Source organism: Rhinolophus sinicus, chromosome 16, assembly GCF_057876585.1.
Source record: "Rhinolophus sinicus isolate RSI-liver-muscle chromosome 16, RSI-T2T, whole genome shotgun sequence".
Classification (NCBI taxonomy): domain Eukaryota; kingdom Metazoa; phylum Chordata; class Mammalia; order Chiroptera; family Rhinolophidae; genus Rhinolophus; species Rhinolophus sinicus.
Window position 1 is genome coordinate 6,303,219 of NC_142516.1, and position 27,282 is coordinate 6,330,500.

Genomic DNA, 27,282 nt, shown 5'->3' on the forward strand with positions numbered 1-27,282 from the left:
GCAACCATCCATCATCACCATCCATCTAAAGAACTTTTTTCATCTTGCAAAACTGAAACTCTGTCCATTAACCAATGACTCCCTAGTCTCCCATTTCCTCAGCCCCCATCAACCACCAATCTACTTTCTGTCTCTGAATTTGACTACTCTGAGTACCTCATCTGAGTGGACTCACACAGTATCTATCCCTTTGTGACTGTCTTATTCACTTAGCATGTCTTCTAATTCTCCCATGTTATATCATGTGTCAGAATTCCCTTTCTTTTTAAGACTGAATAATTCCACTGTGTGGTGTGTGTGTGTGTGTGTGTGTGTGTGTGTGTGTGTACACATTTTGTTAATCTATTTCATGTATCGGTAGAATGGACATGTATTTAAAATTTTTATTGTGTAGACACTTTTACCCAACAATCCCACTTTGGGGATTCTATGTACTGAAAGCACCAGTACATAAGGATACCAAATGTAGCACTGTTTATAGTGGCAAAAACCTGAGATGGCCTAAATATCCTTTAGAAGGGGAAAGATGAAAAATTATGGAACATCAGAATAATTATGTAGTTACTAAAAAGAATGAGTCAGATCGATATGTAATCATAGCAGCTCGTAGAATGAATTTGTGAGAGTATACAGAATTGTATAAAAAGACACATCAAACTCAACATTGATTATCTGATGGAGACAGGTCTGAAGAGAGAGTAACTTTTTAAAATGCATCTCTGCGTTGTTTCCCTTGTTACAGTGAACATGTATTATTTTTTAAATAAAGAAATCTAATGATGTAAAAAAGTAAGAAACTGACTAATAATTTATCAACAAATCAACAAGCACAGTGGAGAGGAAAAGGAATGGTTTTAAAGGCACCTTGCATGAAATAATTAAAACAGCAGTGAGGTCTAAACAGACGAGACCCAACAGGCCGGTGGGACAGAAACTACTGAAACGGGCTCCTTATCTTACCAAGGGGGTAAAGGAGTTTGGGTGTTTGCCTCCGCCAGAGAGTTCCATCTTCATGGGAGATCACGTCATGGGGCTTGTGCTTATAAAGTTCATTGTAGAAAGACATCTTATCCAAGAAACTATACACCTGCCAACATGCAGAAAAAAACCCAGCCACACATTAACCTAAGGGACATGAAAAGGCTCCCACATCTGCCTTTCTGCTTTTAGCCAGACTGTGTACCGTATGTAAAGACTCTCAAACCGCTGACAAACCCACCACTGTGCCTCTTCTTGGAATTGCCTCTGCACCCCTTGCCAAGATCTTCACCATTCTTTAACACCCACTCAAGACCCCCCCAATCCAGAGACAGTTGCCTCTCCTGAACACTATGGTCTTTACTACTCAAATGACATATACTATATACCACCTAGCTTTATTAGTTACTTATTTCTTATGTCTATTCATCTCTGCCAATTAGAAATTAAGGAACTTTATATTTTGTCTTATTTGCACAATATCTACAATAGGTACTTAATAAAAAACATTTTCAATTAATTTTATAGAATTGAGTCACTATCTTTGGCATTTTTCATTCAATTTCAGACTAATTCTTGTCATAGCAGTGGGATATCAATGTGAAAAGCAAAAAGGTTTCCTGAAAAACATCTCCCACTCTCTTCGGGCATCTAACTGAACAACCTACCTTTTTGGCAGTAGACTTCCCTGATACGAGGGCTCGCAGCAACTGCAGGAGTGGGGAGAGGAGATGGGGGAACATTCCACATACACTGTCCAGAATGATTCCAAGACCAGAGGTTGGCTCCTATGGTGGAAGGGGAGAAGTCACTGACCGTCATATTATCTACAAATTAACAATCTCCGAATTGCCAAACAATCATAAGAAAATCCATAATTAATCCTTTCATTTAGGCAGCCTCCCTAATGATTTAAGACTTCCATATTTCCACTGGAAAAAGCTATCAACAACTGATTGGATCAGGACCGGAAAAAAGATTGCTACTACTGCCTGCAGTGACCTCTTCCCAGCCATCCTCTCTTTAGGAAGACATTGTTCACTTTTGCATGACATGTTTCCACTAAAGTGAAAAGAACCCAACATGTCAGCATTAGCTACCCTACACAAGATGCTGAATCTAAACGTGATTTCATACCAGCTTCTCCCAGGAACACTGTGATTCTGTAAGACACAACAGCATCTCAGGAAAAAGGACAAGATAGACAGGCAGATCTGTCAGGACAAACTACAAGTACAGACTTTTTCATCAGCTGGACCTACAGGCCTGAGGCTACTGGGAATGTTAAGACTAAGTACTGGTGAGAAACTGTTCTCTGCCAAATCCTTACTCTAACCAGTCACAGTATACTCTGACAACTCGTAAGACACGGTTACAAACCCCCAATAGCACCTTCAAGAGTTACAGCAATACTGGTGCCTGAGACTTCCAGTGTGCAAAGAGACTTGGTGGGTAGAACAGATAACACACCAGTTAATAATGTGGGCTACAGACTCAGGTCAGACAGAACTGGATCCCGATCCTGGCTGTCCGTCTAGTGAGGTGACCTTGGGCAAGTCACTTCACATTTCTGAGCATCACCTGTCCTCATAAGCAAAATGGTGATGATAATACTATCTACATAGATTTTTGTAAAGATTAAACGAGAAATAAACAGGAATGCTTAGTATAAGACCTATCACAAAGTAAGTGCTTGATCAATTTTTTTGCTACAGAGAATACCATAGCATGACTCCCTCTGAAATACTTACTGTTCCCCAGAATAGTTCTGGAAGAGAAGGATCTGCCAAGACTTCACATGCTGTATCAATTACATCCTGTTGGGAGAAGAATATTTATTAGCACCTGCAGATGTTTAGGACAGATGCACTACAGAGTGAAAAAATGAGGTTGCAAAACAGTATACATATTGTGATTCCATTTCTAGAGTATTATTATTTTTCATGTATGTATATATGCAGAAAATGTTTGGAAGGCAACACATCAAAATGTTAATAGAGGTTATCCTATGTGATGGGATTACACCTTTTTACCAGCACTTTCTGATTCTTGTACCATAAATATGTATCATTTCAAATATATGGTGATGGAAGGAGAACTGACTCTGGGTGGTGAATACACAATGGGATTTATAGATGATGTATTACAGAATTGTACACCTGAAATCTATGTAACTTTATTAACAATTGTCACCCCAATAAACTTTAATTAAAAAAAAAAGTATCATTTGCATAATACAATATATGAAACTAACAGCAATAGGCAAATGACACCTGAGGCATCTGGGTGTGTGTTTTATCAGCTCCAAAGCGGTACCTTAGGGCTATGATTGCAAAGCTGGGTAGCGTACAGGCTCACGAAACCAGACACTGACCTGCTGATTGCCCAGTGTGTGCAGCTCCAGCGAGGTCAGAACAAAAGAAAGGAGTCCGTAGACACACATGCATGCGGTGCTGGTGGTGCACTGGAATGGCGAAGGAGTTGGTGAGTAATTCTGAGCAACCCAGATTCAGCATAACCCTATCACATTAATACAGGCCCTGAGAACAAACGGGAAGGGAGTCCGAGTCTTCACCCTTTTCCTAATTTTGTCCCAAGATCAGAAAGACAAAGGGAGAAAAGAAAAAGCAGGAACCACAAATATTGCAAGACAGTCAAGAATAAAATCAAGGGGCGGCCAGATGGCTCAGTTGGTTAGAGCGCAAGCTCTGAGCAACAGGGCTGCTGATTCGATTCCCACATGGGCCAGTGAGCTGCGCCCTCTGCAACTAGAGTGAAGACAACGACCTGCCGCTGAGCTCCCAGGCGGCCGGCCGGATGGCTCAGCTGGTTGGAGTACGCGTGCTCTCAGCAACAAGGTTGGCAGTTCGACTCCCGCATGGGATGGTGGGCTGCGCCCCCTGCAACTAAGATTGAACACAGCACCTTGAGCTGAGGTGCCACTGAGCTGCCGATGAGCAGCCGGATGGCTCAGTTGGTTAGAGCTCGTGCTCGCAACAAGGATGCCGGTTTGACTCCCATATGGGATAGTGGGCTGCGCCCCCTGCAACTAGATTGAAAAAAGCAACTCGACTTGGAGCTGAGCTGTGCCCTCCGTAACTAAGATTGAAAGGACAACAACTTGACTTGGAGCTGATGTGTCCTGGGAAAAAACACACTGTTCCTCAATAAAGTCCTGTTTCCCTTCCCCAATAAAATCTTAAAAAAAAAAAAAAAAAGAATAAAATCAAAAGGGAACTATTTTCAAAATGACTGAAATTTTCATGGGGAAGAAAACCACCTCCAGCCTATAGAAAGGATAGTCTCTATGTGCTGACATGAATGATGCAGCTGCCTGAAGTGTCACCAAGATTAATCAACCAGTGCCAGCAAATGGGGACAGTTGGCTGAGGTTTCCTTTTAGCATGGCAAAACAAGCTGACTAAACTGTGCCATTCAAATTAAGCCCCAACACAACACTCAAGAGATTTGCTAATACATCCTGTTACAGCTGAATGAGCTCCCAAAGCAGGAGTATCTTCTAGGAGATATACTACACTGCGTAGTATACGCGTATACTACACTGACCGAGTCAGACACAGTGGGTTCCAACCGTACCCACCACCAAGTGGCCATTATTGCTCCTGTGGGCAAACTTCACCTGCTTGAGTCTCAATTTCCTGATGTATAAAACAGGATGATGATCCCAGGGCAAAGAAGTGTTGTAAGGATGAACTATGCGACTGTACAGAAAACGCCGAGCAGTGTCTGGTCATAACGGGGGCTCTGTAAAGGTCAGTTACCACCTCACCATCATTACCCATGTCACTATCACAATTATTATTACTATTACCCCGAGTCATTAATGAGCTTCTGCCCTGCTCTTTGCCCATTCTCACGCTCTAACACCAATAGCCTGAGCCTCACATCATTTCCCCCACTGGCCAGTGAGCGGAGCAGTCGGGTCAAGTACTGAAATACGTTCAGCTGGATGGCCGTGCCACCTATCTTCCGGACAACACTGCTCGTCTCTTCTGGATTCAGGGTGTGACGGAGGAGAGCCCAGGCTAAAAGCACTGGAGCATGATGTGGAATGTCCCCAAAGGTCAACATCAAACGGTCCATATCCTAATGAGAAAAGAAAACAACAGCTGTGTCACTAAACAGAAAGGATCAAGAGCCCTCCACAGATTCTTCATCATGCTTCATGAGTCTTCCATTTATCCACAGGGCGCCTCTCTCCCATTCTGGCATTTTACTCTTCCCAAGCCCCAGCCGCCTCACTAATAAACCCCTCAGGTTCTCTTCCCTTTACCCACAATTTTTTTCTTCTGATCCTAAGCAGTCTTAATCTAATATTATAAAATATATGTTCAAATGGAGACTCTTCAAAAAATTTCCCAATCCTTCTTAAACTTTCTCCGCTCTCTCCCCATTTTTTATCTTTCTAATCATCCCATATCAAAGTTCTTCCCTATTCTTCTTCTTTCACAGGCTTCATAAATGCAGACAACCCCCAAGGTTCTGTCCTTGGGCCTCTTTTGTCCTTATACCATGTCCCTGAGTGACTCTGTTCATTCTTACAAATTCAACTATCAGATAACAAATCTGAGATTTCTTCCAGACCCAATTAACTTCTTAACAACGTAGAACCTCAAATTCCACAAGAGAAAGTTTATGCAGCAGTATAGTTGAGTGGTTAAAAACATACTATAACTATAAAAGGTCTGCAAAAAGAAAAGAGGCTGCTCCAAGTTCACCTGACAAATAAGCCCGTCCTGGGCAAACTGGTGCAGTTCTCTTCTGTCATCCAAAGCACACTTGTGCAAGGATTCAATATCCATGCCTTCCACCAAAATAAGGGCACTGAAGTAGCTGAAAAGAAAACGGCATCATGGTGTCATATATTCTACTCTGAACCTCACTGAAGAATAAGGTAACACGTAAGACACTTCAATATCAAAAAAATTATTAATGAGTTCTTTTACATTCTTTTTTCCATACTAAGTCTTCTAAATCCAGTATATATTTTACACTTCCAGCACATCTCAATTCGACCAGCTACATTTTAAGTGCTCGACAGTCATGTGTCTTGTGCCTACCAAAGCGCAGATCTGAAGGTTTCTAAAGCCACCAATTACACCTGCCCCGATAAACTGTCTCACTGCTCAAGTGCACATCTTTGTCCACAGAGGGAACAGGTCTCAAAATGTAAATATATCCACTGCCATAAAATTCAAAGTCCACAGATTGATCTTAAAAGAGGGCAGGAAACACATCTGCCTTGTTTAGCCTGCCTGGTCTTAGCATTTGCAAAGGGCCTGGCCTTCAACAGGTGCTCAACAAGTATTTTGTTGAATGAATGGATGAATCTCTTAGATGAAGACAGGAAGTAAAAGAATAGAATGCAATACTTCCTTGGAGAGAACATGTCCCTCTCAATCCCCGTCTTTACTCCCTGTATGACCTGGAACATGGCAGCACACCCATCTATTTCTCCACCTCCCTCTCCCCTTACCCATTCACAGGACACTACCCATCAGTGCTCTAAACCCTGTACAAGTTCTATGGCCTTAGTCCATTCACTTACCCACCAATGCTCTAAACCCTGTACGAGTTCTACCGTGTTTCCCCGAAAATAAGACCTAGCTGGACAATCAGCTCTAACGCACCTTTGGAGTAAAAATTAACATAAGACCCGGTATTATACTATATTCTATCATATCATATTATATTAGACCCGGTCTTATAGTATACTAAAATAAGACCAAGTATTATATTACATTATGTTATATTACATATTATATTTTATATTATATTATACCATACTATATTATACTATACTATATTATATAAGTCCCGGTCTTGTATTATAGTAAAAAATGACTGGGTCTTATATTAATTTTTGCTCCAAAAGATGCATTAGAGCTGATTGTCTGGCTAGGTCTTATTTTCAGGGAAACACAGTATGACCTTGGTCCATTCACTAACCATCAATGCTCTAAACCCTATACGAGTTCTGTGTCCTTGGTCCATTTACTTACCCAATCCGACCCATAAAGGGATCCACGGTCTCATCCACCAGATGCCTGTTGGTCTGCCTGTTACCAAATCCTTGCTCTTTAAACATCTTGGTTAATACCAAGAGGTCACTAGGTGCCATCTCAAAGTACGCATAATAAAGGAAAATAATTTCTAGCAGCATGGACTGTTCCCGAAGGCACTGAACAAACCAGCGAGACACCTGGCGCTCAGTCTGTACAACCAATGAAGAAAAAATGGGAGAGAAATAATGTCAGACTTATTTAAATTGTTTTCCCCCTTCTTCTGCCTCCCCCTCCCACCTCCCTCAACTCCGGTTCAAGCCGTTGTTTCTCAGTCTAGTGTTGGACACAGCTCCGTGGCCCACGCTGGTATTGTGAGCCTTGCCCCGCCCCCCGCTCTGTTGAGGCAGTCGCCCACTCATAGCAGGTCATGGCAGCACACGGTAGCCCACACTGGCTGCCGGCCACTCACGCTGACCACGGGCCGCTCATGGCAGCACCCCGTAGCCCACGGCAGCATAGCAGCTCATGCCGACCTCCGGCTGCTCACAGCAGCCAAGCTCCAGGGAGAGCCACTGTTCACAATCTTAGCTGTAGAGGGTGCAGCTCACTGGCACATGTGGAAATCCAACCAGCGGGCGTTAGGCGCACGGTGCTCCAACCACCTGAGCCACCAGGCCAGCCCTTATTTAAATTTTTAAAGTTACTTTTATTAGGTAATATATGTATAGTAGTCTCCCATATACACAGGGGACACATACCAAGACACCCAGTAGATGCCTGAAACTGCAGATGGTACTGAACCCCATATACACCATGTTTTTTTCTATGCATACACACCTATGATAAAGTTTAATTTATAAATTTGGCACAGTACGAATATTAACAATAACTAACAATAAAATACAACAATCATAAAAATATATGACAATAAAAGTTATGTGAATGTGGAATTATGTAAAATAAGAGTTACTTGAAACAAGTACTGTGACACCATGATGGTCATCTGAAGACTGAGGCTACTATGTGACAGACAGGCAGGTCTTATACATAGTGTGGATGTGTTGGACAAAGGGATGGTTCAGTTTCCGGATGGATGGAGTAGAACAGCTTGAGATTTCACATCACACTACTCAGAACGGTGCGCCATTTAAAATATGAATTGTTTATTTCAGGAATTTTCCATTTAATATTTCTGGACTGTGGTTGAACATGGGTAGCTGAAACTGAAGAAGGAAGAACTGCAGATATGGGGAGACTACTATGTAAGGATAGGGTAAAAAAATGTCTCCCTCCCTACAATTCCTATTGCCCATCGAAAACTCTCCCCACAACCACTGTTAGAGGCTTCTGTCTCTCAATCTGGTAATATGCCATATATATTCATGCAATTTATAGTCTGTTTATCCATCCATCAATCCCTAAACTAAATAATATATTACACAAACTCTTCTGCACTTTATTTTCACTTAACAATGTATCTTAAAGATTATTTCCTCTAATAGTATTTTAACAATTTCCTTATTTTTCATTCCTTTTTAGAGCTGCATAGTAATCTATCTGCCAGGCCTCTCATTATTTCTAATGTTGCCTAGTACTCTAATGCATGGAAATGCCGTAATTCATTTTAACCAGCCCATTGGGATGGGGATTTAGGTTATTACCAATCTTTTGCTATTAAAATCAGTATTACACAACTGACAGAACAACTAGACAAAAAAAATCAATGAAGACATAGAAGATTTAAACAATCTTGACCTGACTGATATTTATAGACCACCACACCCAACTGCTGCCAAATACACATTCTTTTCATGTGTACACGGTACATTCACCAAAACAGATCACATATGATAGGCCATAAACTACGGGACACTAAGTTTTAAAAAACTAAAATGATACAGAATATGTTCTTTGATCATAATGGAATCAAACTAAAAATCAATAACAATAAGAGATCTAAGAAAACATCCAATGTTTGGAAATTAAACAACATACTTCTAAATAATACAAGGGTCAAAAACAATCACAACAGACATTAGAAACTACTTTGAACTGAATGATAATGAAAATACAGCAAATCAAAGTTTGTTGGATAAAGCTAAAAGCAATGCTTAAAGCAATATTTATCGCTATTTATTAAAAAAGATCTAAAATCTGTTAAGTTTCTACCGTAAAAAATTAAAAAAAAACTATACCCAAAGTGTATACATAGAAATATTAAAGAGAAGAAGTCAATGAAATATAAAATGGACAAACAATAGAGAAAAATTACGACAAAAACTACCATTATCAGACATGAGTCAGGAGACATCACTACAGATCCTACAGAGAGTAAAAGAATAGTAAGGAAAATGTTAACAGCTTTCTACAAGTAAATTTGACTACTTAGATGAAATGGACAAATTCCTTGAAAGACAAATTACCAAAACTGACCCAAGAAGAAACAGGAAACTTGAATAGCTCTATATCAACTACAGAAAACAGAATTCGGAATTTAAAACTTTCCCATAAAGAAAACTAGGCTAAGGTGACTTCACTGATAAATTCTATCACACATTGAAGAAGAAATAGTACCAATATATACAAATTCTTTCAGAAAATAGAGGAAGAATATTTTCCAATTTATTTTATCAGGCCAATGTTATCCTAATACCAAAACCAGACAAAGACATCACAAGGAAATTACAGACCAATATCCCTCATGAACATAGGCACAAAATTCCTTAACAAAATTTTAACAAGTCAAATCCAACAATATATAAAAAGCAAAATATATCATGACTATGAGTTTATGCCAGGAATTCAAAATTGGTTTGACATCTCAAAACTCAATATAATTCACTATATAAATAGAGTAAAACCATAAGATTATCTCGACAGACGCAAAAGAAAATGGACAGAATTTAACACTCATTCCTAATAAAAACTAAAAATCCTAGGCAAACTAAATATAGAAGTGTATTTCCTCATTTGACAATGGACAACTATAAAAATAATTTACAACTGACAATATACTCAATGGTAAAAGACTGAATGCCTTCTACCTAAGATCAGAAATAAGGATGTTGGCTCTCTCACCACTTCTATTCAATTCTCTACTGGAGGTCCTAATCAGATAGTAAGACAAGTAAAAGAAGTAAAACACATAAAGATTTGAAAAGAAGTTAAACTGTCCTTATTTACAGATGACATGATCATATACCTTATAAAATCCTATTAGAAAACACCCACCGGAATAAGTCAATTTATCAAGGTCACAAGATACAAGACTAAGGTACAAAAATCAATTGTATTTCTAAATACTAACAACGAACAACTGGAAAAAGATTTTTTCATTTTGTTTTAAGGAGGGTGCAGCTCACAGTGGCCCATGCAGGGATCGAACTGGCAATCTTGGTGTTATTAGCACGACATTCTAAGCAACTGAGCTAACCAGCCACTCTGAAATGATTCAAAAAAATTTTTTTTTTCAATTAACATCAAAAAAGTAAAATAAATATTTAAGAATAAATTTAACAAAAGACACATAATACTTGAATACTGAAAAAAACAAAACCTTATTTAGGGAAATTAAAGAAGACATACATAAATGGAGGGTTATACTAGGTTCATGGACTGGAAGACTTAATAACATTATTAAAATGGCAATTTTCCCCAAATTGACCTACAGCTATAATAAAATTCTAACCAAAGCAAGCTTTTTTGGGAGAAGAGACAAGCTGATTCTTTGGAAAAACAAAGGATCTAGAATAGCCAAAATTTTGTGAAAAAAGAACAAAGTCAAAAGATTTACAGTACCTGATTTCGAAACTTACTATACAGCTATATCAAAACAGTGTGATATTGGAGTGAAGACAGATACAGAGTTCAATGGGCCAGCGACAGAACCACACTTTCATGATCAATTGATTTTTTTTTTTACAAAGGGGCCAAGACAACTCAATGGGAAAGGACAGTCTTTTCAATAAATGGTATGGGAGGAAAATATTTGCATGAGAAAAAAATGAATCTTGTTCCTCACCTCACACCATGCACAATAATTAACTATAAACCTAAATAGAAGAGCTAAAACTGTAAAACTTCTAGAAGAAAACAAAATGTTTGTGACATTAGATTAGGCAAAAACTTCTTTTCTTAAACAAGGCCTGAAAGGCAAGAATCATAAAAGAAAAATACTGATGAGACTTTGTCAAAATTAAAAATGTTTGCTCTTAGACACAGTTAGGTGAGGGGAAAAAAAAACTATAAAGTGGGAGAAAATATTTATAAAATATCTGCCTGTCAAATGGCTTGTCTCCAGATCACATAGAGAACTCTAAACATTCAGTGATAAGACAAACATCCCAATAAAAACAAATGGACCAAAGCTTTAAAAGATTTGAATAAACACTTCACCAAAGAAAATATAAACACATGAAAACATGCTCAACATCACCAGTCATCAGAGACACACAAATTAAAACCACAATGAGATACCAGTACACACTGAATAGCATGTCTAAAATTAAAAATCGTGACCCTCTCAAGTGTTGGTGAGGACATGAAGCAAAAAGAATTCTCTTCTGACAGAAAGGGGAAAAGGTATAGCCACTATGAAAAAACAGTTTGTCAGTGCCTTATAAAGATAGCAATATACACTTACAATATGACCCAACAATCTTAACTCCCAAGTATTTATTTATCCAACAGAAATGAAAATCGATGTCCATACAAAGACCTGGATGTTCATGTTCACAGCTCATTCTTCATAACAGCCCCAAAACAGAAACAACCCAATGAACTAATGAATGGATACACACTATGTGGTCTATCCACACAACGGAATACTATTCAACCACAAATAGGAATGAAGTACTGTTACATGATATAACATGGATGAATCTCAAAAACATTACGCTAAGTGAGAGAAGCCAAATAGAAAAGACTGCATACTGTATGGTTCTATTTATATGAAATTCTGGAATAGGCAAAATTATAGTGATACTTATAAATGGTTAAAACAATAAATTTTAAGTTATATATATTTTACCATAATAAAAATTTTTAAAAACCTATAATGACAGAAAGCAGATAACTGGTTGCTTGGGGCCAGGTCACAGACATCACAGACTGAGTGCAAACTTTCTGGAGAGACAGAAATGTTCTATATATTGATTGTGTGGGTGATTACTGCACAGAACTGTATATAATTGCCAAAATTGACACTGTCCACTTAAAATGGGTGCATTTTATTGGATGGTAATTATGCCTGAATAAATAAACATAAACCTGGGGGTGTGGGCAATGCTCCAGATCTGTCATTTATACAAGTCATTTCACGTAAGTGTAAATGTGTTTATAGGATAAACTCTTAAAGCGGAACTGCCAGGTCACAAGAAATACGTGCTTTTCAGTTTTTAGATATCACATTTTCCATTTAAAAAAATATACCAATTTGTACAACACAATATGAGTGAGTACCCTTATCCCATCCTTTGGACAAGAGCGTTGTCTGTAATATGAATATGTTCACTCCTTTTCCTTGTTTTTCTATTGTTTTTTTTTTTTTTTTTTTTTTTTTTACACAGGACTTTATTGGGGAACAGTGTGTACTTCCACGCCTTTTTTCCAAGTCAAATTGTTGTCCTTTCAGTCTTAGTTGTGGAGGGCGCAGCTCAGCTCCAGGTCGTTGCCGTTGCTAGTTGCAGGGGTGGGGCGCAGCCCACCATGCCTTGCGGGAGTCTAACCGGCAACCTTGTGGTTGAGAGGACGCGCTCCAACCAACTGAGCCATCCGGGAGCTCAGCGGCAGCTCAGCTCAAGGTGCCGTGTTCAATCTTAGTTGCAGGGGGCACTGCCCACCATCCCTTGCGGGACTCGAGGAATTGAACTGGCAACCTTGTGGTTGAGAGCCCACTGGCCCATGTGGGAATCGAACCGGCAGCCTTAGGAGTTAGGAGTATGGAGCTCCAACCGCCTGAGTCACCGGGCTGGCCCCTCTATTGGGTTTTACTCACTGATTTATAGTTCTTTCTATTTTAAGACCCCTTTGTGACAAGAATTTGTCTTTTGTCCTTGTTCATAGTGCTATTTTTGTTTTTTTGCTTTGCAACAGTTTTTTATTTCATGTTGCTAGATTTATAATTTTTTTTCTTTTACTGCTTCTGAATTTTACTTTAAAAATTCTTCTCCATCAGCCATTAAAAAAAGAATGAAATCTTACCAATTGCAACAACATGGATGGACCTAGAGGATACTATGCTAAGTAAAATAAGTCAGACTGAGAAAGACAAATACTGTATGATCTCACTTACATGTGGAATCTAAAGAACAGAATAAACGAACAAACAAAACAGAAACAAACTCACCGATACAGAGAACAAACTGATAGTTGTCAGAAGGGAGGATGGTTGGAGGGATGGGTGAAAAAGGTAAAAAGATTAAGAAATACAAATTGGTAGTTACAAAATAGTTATGGGGATCTAAAGCACAGCATAGAGAATATAGTCAATAATATTGCAATAACCATGTATAGTAAGTACTAGACTAATCAGGGGGATCACTGCATAAATTATATAAAAGTCTAACCACAGGCCGGGCGGTGGCTCAGGCGGTTAGAGCTCCATGCTCCTAACTCCGAAGGCTGTCAGTTCAATTCCCACATGGGCCAGTGGGCTCTCAACCACAAGGTTGCCAGTTCGATTCCTCAAGTCCCGCAAGGGATGGTGGGCAGCGCCCCCTGAAACTAAAGATTGAACATGGCACCTTAAACTGAGCTGCCGCTGAGCTTCCGGATGGCTCAGTTGGTTGGAGCGTGGGCTCTCAACCACAAGGTTGCCAGTTCGATTCCTTGAGTCCCACAAAGGATGGTGGGCTGTACCCCCTGCAACTAGCAACGGCAACTAGACCTGGAACTGAGCTGCGCCCTCCACAACTAAGACTGAAAAGACAACAACTTGGACTTAGAAAAAAAGTCCTGAAAGTATACACTGTTCTCCAATAAAGTCCTGTTCCCCTTCCCCAATAAAATCTTTAAAAAAAAAAAAGTCTAACCACTATGCTGTACACTTGAAACAAATACAAAATAATATTCAACGTCAACTGTAACTGAAAAAAATAAACAATTATATGCTATTCAAAAAAATAAAGTAAAATGCATTTAATGGAAATAAAAAAAAAATTTTAAAGCCTTCTCCAGTCAAAACAAAACTATCTCCCATGTTTTCTTCTAGTACTTTTATAATTGAATTTTTAAAACTTGAAATCATTAATCTATCTAATTGTCTTTTGGCAGAATGTAAGAGATAGAGTTAGTTTAATTTTTCTCCAGATGGCTACCCAGTCGTTCCAGCACCATTTATTGAATAAGCCAACATTTATTTCCCCACTGATCCGAAATGCTGCCTTTATCATACGCTAATTCCCTATCAGTATTTTGGTCTTTAGCTATTTATATTATGGTCTCTATTAGTCTACGAGTATTTTTACATGTGCCAATACCATGCTTTAAATTACTGTAGTCTTATTATCTAATAAGACTAATTTTCTTTCATTATTTTCCTTTTTCAAAGATTTCCTGGATATTCTTACTTATTTTTCATGTGAATTTTAGAATCAGCTTGTCCAGTTCCAAAATAAAACGCAAAACAAACTATTTTTTTTGAGATTATACTAAATTTATAAGTTAACATAAGCAGTACCGACATTTTTATGGTTCTGAGTCTTTACATTCAAGAATATGGTGTGTATTTCCACTTGGTTATGATTTATTTTATACCCGCTATAGCATTTTAAAGTTCCCCTCATTTAGATTTCGGATTGTTGCAAGCTTATTCCTGAGAAATTTATGCTTTTTTTGCTATTGTAAATGGGCCCTTTTCTTCTATTAAATATTTTAAATAGCTACTGTCTGTGTTTTGGTTGAATTGTTTTAATAAACACATCATTTTCAAAACAAAAGATTATAATATGTAATATTATTAATCAATTTAAATGCAGATTGGTTTAAGATTTAGGATAAAATAATCAGACTCGTGTCATACACTAAACAGACAATCACAATAAAGAGAGATGAAATCTTGGGTTTAAGAGTTCCATTAACCCCTAAGAGAATATTTTAGTTAAGAACAGAAAGTAAATTAATTGGATAGACAATGTCAAGGGAAAAGGTCCAGAATTAAATACCATTAGTTAAAGTAATGAATGTTCAGATCCATATGACATGTATAAACTTTTCTGAAGAATGATAATCTATAAATGTTTTAAGTTAATAAATGAATAAATAATTTAACTTGGAGCTCTATGAGAAAGGGTATTCGATTCTCCTAAGAATTACAGGAGGGCCCAATAACCACATACCATGAGGTTCCCATGTGTTTCCCATGTTGGTGCTTCAGTTTTATAAAGCTCTTCAAACTGCTGTCTGTATTTTGTAACTAGCTCCTTCTCCAATTTATCAACACAGTCTGCATATTCAACCTGAAAAAAAATCCAAAACAGAATAACTTATACCTAGAGTAAAACGTAAATATTCAAACGAACATGAATATGAATAATATAAAATTATTAAAAAGGGCTGAATTTTAATAATTTTCAGCCCTTTTTAATAATTTTATATTTTATAACAGGATAAAGAGAACCAAGAGGACTAAATGGGCTTACCCTATAAGGATGTCTTTCATCTTGGAAATAAGTGAGAAGGTGTAAGACACAACGCAGAATACAGGTTCTTTCTTCATAGTAATAATCTGCAATCTGGGAAGAACCCATATATTCTAAATCAGTTACTCACCTTTGCACAGAGGATACTCAATTTTAAAAAAATTTACTGATAAAGAGGTCACTTAATGATGTGAATGAAAAAGTTCAACTTATATAAGCAATCACAGAAAGAAACAGTTAGGCCAAAAGCAAAAAAACCTCCAAGAACTAGCATGCAAGTGAAGCTATGCAAGGTTAAATAATTATTTAATAATATAAACAAGTTTTTCTAGCATGATTTCGCAGAATTTTCAAGTACACACAATGCTATGTGTACTGACAACCAAATACATGAAAGCAAATATAAAAGCACTACTGGTATATGTCCTAATTGCTTGTAAATAATGTACTTAATTCTCATTAAATATCAAATAGAAAACTACTTCAGAAGTCATGGTCAAATTCCATGAGATCCTAAGTGAGAAGGCTATTTTGGGGGGCGGGGGGAGATGATAAAGAAATACAAATTAACCCTGCTACATTTAGATCTAGAGAAAAAATATCCATGAACCAGTTCCCACCGCTAGTGGCTGAAGAATCTCCTTTGAAAAAAGGTCTCACCTGGGTCCAGTGGGAAAAAACCTCGTTTCACAAATAAGTTAATAAGCTGATTCATTAAGACCTCAATGCTTACAAGAGTCAAACACCAGCAATGCTTGGGAGAACAAGGTCAAGAAGCTGGCACCCAATTTTACATCAAAGACTGGAAATGGGCACTACTACTGACCTTCAGGATTAAGGCCTGGCTCTGCCTCTCATCTTGCAATACTGTCTGAAGGAAAAAAGAACAGTCAGGAAGCCATCTTATAAGCAAAAGTCAATTAACAAAGAAAAAGGTAAACATCTGCACCTTACCCTCCAAGATTATAATTGTCCATTCATTTCTGCAAGCATTTATTTTACCTAATATTATCCAAGTCTGTGCTCAAGTCCCTGCCCTTCTCCTCTGGCCTCAATTTCCTCTTATGTAAAACGAGGGACTGGACAGGCCAAATGTCGTCCCAGGCCCTTTTCAGCTCTGATATCCTGAGACTCTATGATGAACACGTCAATCCTTGACTTCTTGCCACCCTCCAAGTCTGAGGACAGACCTCAGCTTAAGCATATGTTTTTTTAAAAGCCTTTAGACAGTGTATCTGATCACCTACCTCTGTGGCAAAGAACAGGTACCCACACCCTAAAATGTCTAAAGCCAACAAGAAAAAGAATACAGGCAAGAGAAGGGATCTGGACACAACCACAAACCTTTAGCGAGTTCCGAGTACCTCTGTAATCCTCCTGAAGGTAACACTGGAGTAACTGCACGCTCTGTTCTTCATCAAGACCCTGCAATACAGAGGTCACAAGTGAGAAACAGCCACCTCAGCTCAGAAACCACACATAAGATGCAACGCATTCTAAAGATTTGTCCTCTGGAATGAACACAGAACTTGAATAAATAAAAATCCTTTTAAAGATTTCACACAACATAACAACTTTAACCCAAATAAGAGCAAAAAGGAGCAAGTCACTAATGTGTAATTTACATGACAAATTTACATGCCAGAAACAACGCCGCTTATTCACCAAGCACATTAATATAGCAGTAGGCATGATCTGGGTTTCCAAAATTAAAAGGCAACAGCTACATATTGAAATAAAGTCCAGTCAATTTAAAGAACACCATATGCATGCTGCAGAAAACTCTATGGTATGTAATAAATGGGTCAGGCAACTTGATTTGTGGCATTTAGCAATTAGAGTTGCAATTTGGGTATTTCTGAAACAAAATATGCTGAATTTAATCTCCCAAATTGAAATACACTGAATTTTCATGAACAATCACTAACAAAAAAACCATGCACATCCAAACTCCAAGTAATAAAATGAGTCAGTGCTAATTTTTACTCACCAAAAACTTGCTGATTCTTAAACCCAGTTCCTTCAGTGGTGAAGGTACATCTTTATTAGCTTTCACTTTTTCAGCTGAATTGGGACTATGAAAAAAACAATGAATCATTTCCTCTTTCTCAATAACCTCTAGGGGTTTAAAATAAAAACACTTAAAAGATATTTTTACTACAGACCTTTTTTTTTTGCCCTCTAGGTGACTACACACACACACACACACACACACACACACACACACATTTCCCCTCTACAAACTTTATAACACAAAACTATTTATGCCTCGGTAATAAATACAGTATATGTCTGTTACAAATGTTGTAACAATATTATTTGTAGATATAAGTTACATTAGTTATTTTGATCCTTTCAACTATCCTGAAAGGTAAATATTACTTTCTCCATTTTACAAATGGAATTACCAATACTTAGAAAGAATAAATCACTTACCCAAAATCCCACAGCTAATAAAAAGTTAAGGTGAAATTTAAAACCAGGTCTGTTAGTATACATACATATATTCTCTAGCTCTGTCCACTGAGAAGGCCTAGAAGCTATGACACCCCAAGAGCCGCGAGTACACCCAGTACCCAGATCTTGGTTTCTAATACCATTCTCTAATAAAAGGTATCAGGGCTCCTTGGAGAAATGGCTGACCTAGGGCTGGGGTGGAGAAAATACTAGACAAGCCTGGGGCACATTGCAGTGCCAGAAAGCCAGCAAATGCCCAGAAAACAAAAGGAGGGGACATGGCAAAAGGACATAGAAGCCAACCTGAAAGAATTCCCAATGGCCAAAGCTGGGACAAGGTATAAACAAAGTATAAATATACACGAGACCCTAGTGATATAACAAACAAGTAAATAGGGGACAAGGGGCAAATCTCCCTTACAGAAAAAGTCCAATTAATACACATAGGTGGTACCCATTTTAGGAGGTAAAGTTTAATTCCACTACACTCCCACATTGAAAGTGGTCTATACTTTGTGACTCACTTCCAAAAAATAGAGTAGGAAAATTTAAAAAATTGACTTTAAAGAAGAGAAACTTGGCAAATACTACCTTACCCAAGTGAGCAAAGCAAACATCACCAGGGATTTCACGTGGATGGCTTTCAGTGTATATCGTGTCCTGATGTGATAAGAATGGTACTTTACCTCTCTGAATTCTTCCCCAAACCCCACAACCCCAATCTAAGAATGAGAAAAACATCAAACAAACCCAAATTGAGGGCATTCTACAACAATACTTAACCAGCCCTCCTCAAAACTGTTCAAGGTCATGAAAATCAAGGAAAGACTGAGATCTAAGAGCTAAAGAGACATGACAACTAAATGCAATATGGTACCCTGGATTGGATCCTAGAACAGAAAGAGGACATCAAAGAAAAAAAATTGGGGGCGGGGGGGCGGCTGGTTAGCTCAGTTGGTTAGAGTGCAATGCTCTAACACACCAGGGTTACTGGTTTGATCCCCACATGGGCCAGTGTGAGCTGTGCCCTCCACAACTAGATTGAAACAACTACTTGACTTGGAGCTGATGGGTCCTGGAAAAACACACCTAAAATAAATATTTTTTAAAAAAAAATTTTTTTTTTTTTTTTTTTTTTGGTTAAATTCAAATCAAGCCTGCATTTTTTTAAAAAAATGTCGGGCGGGGGCCCAGTGGCTCAAGTGGTTGGAGCACCGTGCTCCTACTGCCAACTTCACTGGTTCGAATCTCATATGGGCCAGTGAGCTGCGCCCTCTACAGCTAAAATTATGAACAACAGCTCTTCCTGGAGCTGGGCTGCCATGAGCAGCCAGAGGTCGGTGTGAGCTGCTGTGGGGTGCCATGAGTTGCTGTGAGCTACTGCGAGTTGCTGTGAGCTGCTGCGAGTTGCTGTGAGCTGATGTGAGCAGCCAAATGGAAAAAAATATATGTATATCTGTCAGACTTCAAATCCCATGCTACTACAAAGGGAACTTTTGTCTTTTTTTAAAAAAAGGAACTAATGCCACAAATGTCTATTTTGTGAACTAAAGTATGTTGTTATTGTTGTATTTTTTTTTTTTTTGAGACTCTCGCATTTCACAGAAAATCCACAACACGAAGGCTAGGTTAAAGTTAAGTTTTCTAAAAGAGGCTCCATAGAATGATGGTTAAGAACACAGACACTGGAGTTAGACTGCCAGGTTCGAATCCTGGTTTTACCACTTACTAGCTGTGTGACCTTGGGCAAGTTACTTAACCTCTTTGTGCCTTGGTTTCCCCATCTGTAAAATGGAAACAATAATAATAAAAGTACCTAAATGTGTTAATATACTTTTCAAAGTCCATATAATTTAGATAGATAGTATTTATAGATAAAATAACATGATATCCGGGAGTTACTTCAAAATAATTATGGGGGAATGGTTAATAGATGAACAAAAAAAGTTCTTCATTAACCTAAGAGAATAAAGATGGAAGGTGAAGATGTAATAAAATCAACAGATGTTCAGAAGTAGAAGGGAAATGAGGGTGGCTTGGGAACTACGATGCATAACAGAAGGAGAACCCGACTAGGAATTAAGATAAAAGAATCTAGTCCTACCAGGTGTAGTCTCTTCTTTTTTAAACCACTTTATGTTTTTATTTCCACTGCCCAGTGAAATATATATACATAGATATATACTGTGTGTGTATATATATACATATATATATATGTATATATAATCATTATTCTAAGCACTTGACTTACCATGTTATTTAATCCTCACAATAGGCCTTTGAGATAGGTACTATTTAGCTGAGAACATATATATATATATGTATACACATATACATATTATACATATGTAATTAGTACAGAGTATATAATTGTCAGCTGCTGCTATCAGTGTTCACTGGTGTACCCCAGCATTTGGTGCTGACAGTGCCTCACACAGACAATGTGGACCAAAATAAACATCAGAATAATTGATATTTAATAAATCCTCATCCCCAGACACTACAGTTATATAAGCTGGATTCAACAATACCATATTTCTAGAAGGAATTTCCCTTTCTTCCAAGAGACAGAAAAAAATGTGCCCTGCTCTATTCTACTGGTAACCAAATTGTATTCTCTCTGACCTGCCTAACCCAGCAATACCATGAAATCATACAGGAAAATGGTTTCATCTATGACAGCTTCCTCAGGGGAATTACTCTAACCAGACACACAGGATTGCCATACCTGGGAGGCTTATAATAAGAAAGCCCCTCTAGCAGTCGCTGCCAGTGTTTATTCAGTTCTGCCTCAATCTGATTCTGGAAAAGAACAAGGAAATTATACAAATGCAATTTTAATCAGACTCCAGGAATACTCTGAGGATTACATATTCCTTTTTAATATCCGTTCTCCCCCACAGTTGAAATCATTTTGAATATAGAATTCTGTAGCCTCCTTTTCTTTGTGTAACATTCTAACATTATTTAACATTATGAAAATCTTGATAAACATCCTTTCTAGTGGTTGCATAATATATTATCAGGTGGCTAGATCACAATTTATTTACCATTCTTCTAACGTTAGATACACTTAAGCTAACTTAAATTCTTTATTAATATAAATAACACTATGGTAAAGAGCTTTGTGCATAACTTTTTCAGGATTTCTTTCTTTTCAGCTATCGTCCTAGAAATGGAATTATCAGATGAAGGCATATCAAAAAATGTTAAGGCTCTAAAAAAGATATAACATTCCTTATATTAATTACAATAATAACAGAAATAATGAAATGTCATCTTCACACTTTACCCTCACAGGGTCAGAACACCCGAGGACCAACATGAAGAATTGTACTTTATTGATTATATACTTGAAAATGTCCTAGAATCCATAGCCTCTGGGACCTAAGGAGCTAGCTATTAATAAGTAGAAAAGGCCAGTAAAGTACGAGACAGAGAAAAGGCCTGAGAATCTTTCTTAGCCTGAGGTATTTGTACCCCAACCACCAGCAGCCAATCAAGCAGCACTGGTATCTTTTCAGGAAAGGAATCACTAAGGCTGAATTTCGAAAACTTCGGCACCTAGGTTATAAGACACAACACATTTCAGAGGAAAGAAGTGAAATACGTAATGTTTATAAAGTTTTAGAATAAAAAAATTTTACTTCCTACTTCAAAGAGAAGGCGGTTTTTAAATAATATGAACGACCCAAAGAACTACGAATAGAATCCACTCAAGACCACCACCACTTACCAGTTCTCTCAGAGCTGACCTTCCAAGCAGAATTGTCCACAGTTCTCTACTGCTCCTGAAAAATGACAGAAAGCAGACTTGACTAAGCTGTCTCATAGCTATTTTGTCTATTCCCCAAGGCAAAAAGCTCAATGTACAAAACAATTTGTTAAAATTTTGGACAGTAATCCTGTTATAGTCTTAGAAGTTTGATGCTTGAAATAAAAATTAAGAAACCAAAAGTACAAATTGGTAGTTACAAAATAATCATGGGATGTAAAGTAAAGCATAGGAAACATAGTCAATAATATGGTAATAACTATGTATGTGCCAGGTGGGTACTAGACTAGTCAGGGGGATCACTTCTTAAATTACGTAAATGTCTAACCACTACACTATACACCTGAAATTAATATAAAATATTGAATATCAACTGTAACTGAAAAATTTTAAAGGCAGGGGAAGGTAAAGGGGAATAAGAAGTAAGTCGGGCAGCCAGTTAGCTCAGTTGGTTAGAGCGCGGTGCTCATAACACCCAAGCTGCTAATTCGATTCCCACATGGGCCAATGAGCTGCGCCCTCCACAACTAGGTTGAAAAAAACGACGACTCGGGGCTTATCGGTCCTGGAAAAACACTGTTCCAAATTCCCCAACAAAAAAAAAGTAAAAAAACAAAACCAAGTAAGTCACGGGGATGTAATGTACAGCATGGGGAACATAGTCAATGATATCGTGACAGCGTGGTACCGTGTCAGATGGTTGCTGGACTTATGGTGATCACTTCTTTAGGTCTATAAATGTTGAATAACTATGGTGTACACCTGAAACTAATATAATATTGTATGTTAGCTCTATTTTAATAAAAATCTTTTAAAAATTAAGAAACTAAAATATAAGATTTAGACCAAAACCAAGAGGGACTGTGTTAAAAATGAGGATGGCCACCATACTTCAACACATTTAAGATGCCATTAATTGCAGGACACATGACTATTTATGTCCTATAAGTCATCAATAATAAAATACATTCCGATTTCAGAGGTATTAAAAGTGTGAGGGCCGGCCCAGTGGCTCAGGCGGTTGGAGCTCCGAGCTCCTAACTCTGAAGGCTGCTGGTTTGATTCCCACATGGGCCAGTGGGCTCTCAACCACAAGGTTGCCAGTTTGATTCCTCGAGTCCCACAAGGGATGTTGGGCTGCGCCCCCTGCAATTAACAATGGCAACTGGATCTGGAGCTGAATGGCGCCCTCCACAACTAAGATTGAAAGGACAACAACTTGACTTGGAAAAAGTCTTGGAAGTACACACTGCTCCCCAACAAAGTCCTATTCCCCTTTGCCAATAAAATCTTAAAAAAAGAAAAAGAAAAAGAAATTCTCTCAAGAATGGGTTATAAAAAGCATCGGGATTATATTTTGCGAGATCCTAAAACAGCTGTAGAATAGTAACCTGAAATAAATACTGCTTAGAAAACCTATCTGTAGAGAGAAGATGAAAATATCCTAATAAAATATATTGAACATTTAACAAAAAGAATACAAGCTGTATTAACTTGGAGGGTAAATTGAAAAAAATGTTTTCCGCATTAAAACTGTAACACAAAGCACTAGCTCTATTTAAAATTTGTCTCTCAGGATTTTTCCACCAAGAAGCTTAAAACACACCTAAAAATTATAAATCTCTAAGGGTTAATGCCTTTAAGAAACAACTTCAAGTCTACTCACGCAATAGCCACCAACTCCCACAACTGCACTGTGGAATCAATCACTAATCATTTTTCTGATAACAAGACAGCATTCACTATTCAAAAGTTAGGAGATTAGATCCAGTTAATGAAACAAGTATCTCCCTTTATAATGATAATGTATATTAAAAGCTATGAGTAAACTAAGCCCTAAGTAATTAAAAACACATGCAAGCTCACTATTTAAAAAAACTTAACAGTAAATTTTGAAAGAATGACTTCTGTAAAGAGAATAATTATCTAACTTATTTGTTTGATAAATCTGAATGAGCAAAAAACAAAGGGAGGGCTTTATTTAAAATGGCATTTACCTTTACCAAGGATAGCTTCTGGCTTCCCCAAGACAGATTAGATACCTGTTATATAACACATAGCTAATAATGGGGCAAACCATACATCATGATTAATGGAAATTTATTACTAATTGAAGGCTGAGCTAAATCACTCTTTCTTGATTATCCATCTTATTTCAAGAAGCTTGGGCATCAAAGAGCTTTAATTTACTCGCATTTGCTTTCAGAACTTAGATCCCTAACTAGCTAGGCAGCAGTGATTTCCCAGAAGAAACTGAGAAGACCACTATCCATACTCAAGGACCAGCTGCCAAGTTCAGAATTCCTTGTTTTCTCAAATTCAAGCCATCTGTTACACCAAAATCTGCACAGTTAAAAAAATATATATAGGGGCGAACAGTGGCTCAGTTGGTTTGAGCGCAAACTCTGGGCAACAGGGCTGCCAGTTCGATTCCCACGTGGGCCAGCGAGCTGCACCCTCCGCAACTAGAATGAAGTCAATGAGCTGCCTGCTCAGCTCCTGGGTGGCCAGATGGCTCAGTTGGTTGCAGCGCGGACTCTCAACCACAAAGTTGCCAGTTCCACTTCTCTATTCCCACAAGAGATGATGGGCTGCGCCCCCCCACAACTAAGCTTGAACATGGCACCTTGAGCTGAGCTGCCGCTGAGCTCCCACTGAGCTCCCGGATGGCTCAGTCTGTTGGAGCACGTCCTCTCAACCACAAGGTTGCCGGTTCGACTCCCGCAAGGGATGGTGGGCTGCGCCCCCTACAACTAAGATTGAAAGGACAACAACTTAACTTGGAAAAGTCCTAGAAGTACACGCTGTTGCCCAATAAAGTCCTGTTCTCCTTCCCCAACAAAATCTTAGGAAAAAAAACACAACAAAGTCCTAAAAGAGTGTTTCTCAAAATATAGTTGGTCTTCAGACCACAAACAGCAAAATCACCTGGGAATAACACAGTAACACTACAGACTTCTGGTTATCACCTAAAGCTACCCTTTCTCAGAGGCAGGGCATGGGAAATCTACATTTTAAAGGAACTCCTAAATGATGTTCAGAGGAGCAGGTAAAAGACCTGGTCAGTATAGACCCTCCCTGCCTTTTATGTTTGATATATTAGTAGCTTTTTGTTGTTGTTTTGGTGGGGGGAGAGGAGAGAGAAAAAAATTCTGCTACTAAACAAGATTGGAGATCATTGCCCTAGAGTAAAGCAGTAACTTTTATGCTTACTACTCAAAAAACAAACAAACAAACAAACCCACAACTATTTCTTTAGAAATTAAAGCTTTCATTGACAAAACTATGTCATGTTATGGTATTTTTGTTATAAGATGTCAAAAACAAAGTTTACTGAAAATGAGTTTTTGATAAGAATAGCCAATATTTACTGAGCAGCTGTAATATTTCAGGCACTGTGCTAAGTACTCAACGCTGTTTTATTAACTACTGACAACCTACTTATGAGGCAGATTCTGTTATTATCCCCATTATCTCAGCAGAAAACTAAGGTTTAAGAGTGGTTAAGTGACTTGCCTAAGATCACAAAGCTAATATATAGTAGAGCCAGAGCGTGAACCCAGGTTTGCACGACTCCAGAGTTTAATCATTACATTACACTGCCTCAAGTTGCACCCAAGAATTCATCCTACAAGCAAGCAAAGATTGAGGTGAAGCTTTCTGTTCTACAGCGGGAAACTATACCCTTAACACGGTGGCTGGCACATAGGAGGGGCTCAAAATACACGCTGATGAACAAATATCAAAGGAGGAGGATATGAGTCCCTTTTAGACCTGCCATCTAATTGGAAGAGAAAAATTAGGAAGAAAGAAAAAAAGTATCTGCAGAAATGCAAAGAGAAGGCAAAACAAAGGAGAAAATGGCAGTTTATCAGGAAGGGAATCCTTGTGGAAATAAGTGTTAATGGTTTCTCAGTTCCTATACATTTACTGGTCTAGGAATAATGGGGATACAAGTAACTAAGACCTTTATGATGCTCATACACTTAGTGTTGGGAGTAACAAAGGGCGTTAAGCACACATTACACAATCAGCCAAAAAAGTAGAAAGTAATAAAGAGCTTGATCCTAAAAATTAACCACTACAAAGGAATATAATCACATAAGACAAAAAAAGTCAGAGATGAGAGACCACTGGGAACTGATCCAGGGATCAATGAAAGACTTCACCTCACATTGGGACCTGAAGGTGATTCTCAAGACACAGACGTGGCTGGAACTATAACATCCCATCCAAAGCCTTAGGGAAACATTGTCTCTATATATACATAAACAGCGTCTCTCTAGATAAATATGTGCTATAGTATCTCTCATTTATTTCCACAATAAATAAATTTGAACTAAGTATTTGGAAGAGAAACTAAGGCACAGAAACCAAACAACTTGCCTCTGAGGTAAAGTTAAAAATATTTACTGACTTCCAGTCCAGTGTTCTAGCAGACAACATGAAACTCCATTCCAAAAAGATCTAGAATTCACGAAAAAACAGTTAATAAAGCAGTTAATAAAACAGTGCTGAGTACTTAGCACAGAACTCAAACTGGAAATTATCTTCCTTAGAGAGATCCATGGGGCTGGAAACCTTTGGGTGAAAGCTACTGGGAGGTCAGGAAAAACAGTCTCTACAATTGCGTCCTTGTGCTAGAAAGCAGAGACACAGCCAACCTATTCAGTAGTTCTTTCGAGAAACAGTTATATTCCACATGAAGATAATAAAAGCGGCCACTGCCTATGGCTGCTGTGACCCCACAGATGAGGTGCACCTCTCTTGAGCGAGTTGAGACTCAGGCTTGGCAGCAAACTTTTCAAACCACAGTTGGCTTTTAGAACACATACACCACTCAGATTTCTACAACGACGTTAACCGAGAACACAAGAGATACCCCAAAATACTAATATTCTGCCAAACCCTGACTGACCTTCCCAAAACCCTGAGTGATTTAAGAGTATTATTCCATTTTTTACTAGTGCCAACTCATTCATATATGCAGTGACTTTCCTATATGCTTCAGAGTCACCTCAATACTATTCTAAAAAGGATTCACATTTGGAGAAACAAGCTCAGTTGGTAAGGTGGGCTGTCTGAGGTCATTTGCAAATAAGAAGGTACCAGGAATAGAAAATTTTCTCTTGGTCCAGACCTGCAGGCATTTCAAACAGAAGGCTGCTTGCTGCTCAGTATAATCGCAATTATTACAATGTGCCTTCCTGCACAAAAAGGAAAGATCATTCTCCTAAAACAGGCCATGAGCAAAGCAGTGCCTAGAAATCCTTGTGTCATTTCTTCCATCTTCAAGTATGAGTTTGGTAAGTCTCCCAGAATGATCAAAGCATCTTTCAGACAAACCAACGCTTTACTTCCCTTGTTTTCTTTCATTAAAGAGTGCGCCTGACTCTGCAGGAGCTAA

General features: G+C 38.2%; 1 protein-coding gene across 2 annotated transcripts in view; it reads right to left on the reverse strand.

The window, feature by feature from the left end:
* NUP188 (nucleoporin 188) overlaps window positions 1-27,282 on the reverse strand; it is a 46,871-nt gene that overhangs the window by 18,265 nt on the left and 1,324 nt on the right. For both annotated transcript variants that reach the window (XM_074331140.2, XM_088792962.1), the window contains exons 2-15: window positions 21,837-21,891; window positions 20,829-20,902; window positions 17,634-17,718; window positions 16,988-17,068; window positions 16,470-16,514; window positions 15,644-15,736; window positions 15,341-15,460; window positions 7,002-7,213; window positions 5,718-5,832; window positions 4,885-5,085; window positions 3,353-3,442; window positions 2,730-2,795; window positions 1,647-1,766; window positions 961-1,087 (exon numbers count right to left, since the gene is read on the reverse strand). In XM_074331140.2, coding sequence (XP_074187241.1) covers window positions 961-1,087; window positions 1,647-1,766; window positions 2,730-2,795; window positions 3,353-3,442; window positions 4,885-5,085; window positions 5,718-5,832; window positions 7,002-7,213; window positions 15,341-15,460; window positions 15,644-15,736; window positions 16,470-16,514; window positions 16,988-17,068; window positions 17,634-17,718; window positions 20,829-20,902; window positions 21,837-21,891 — 1,484 coding nt within the window. The remainder of the gene's footprint in view (window positions 1-960; window positions 1,088-1,646; window positions 1,767-2,729; window positions 2,796-3,352; window positions 3,443-4,884; window positions 5,086-5,717; window positions 5,833-7,001; window positions 7,214-15,340; window positions 15,461-15,643; window positions 15,737-16,469; window positions 16,515-16,987; window positions 17,069-17,633; window positions 17,719-20,828; window positions 20,903-21,836; window positions 21,892-27,282) is intronic.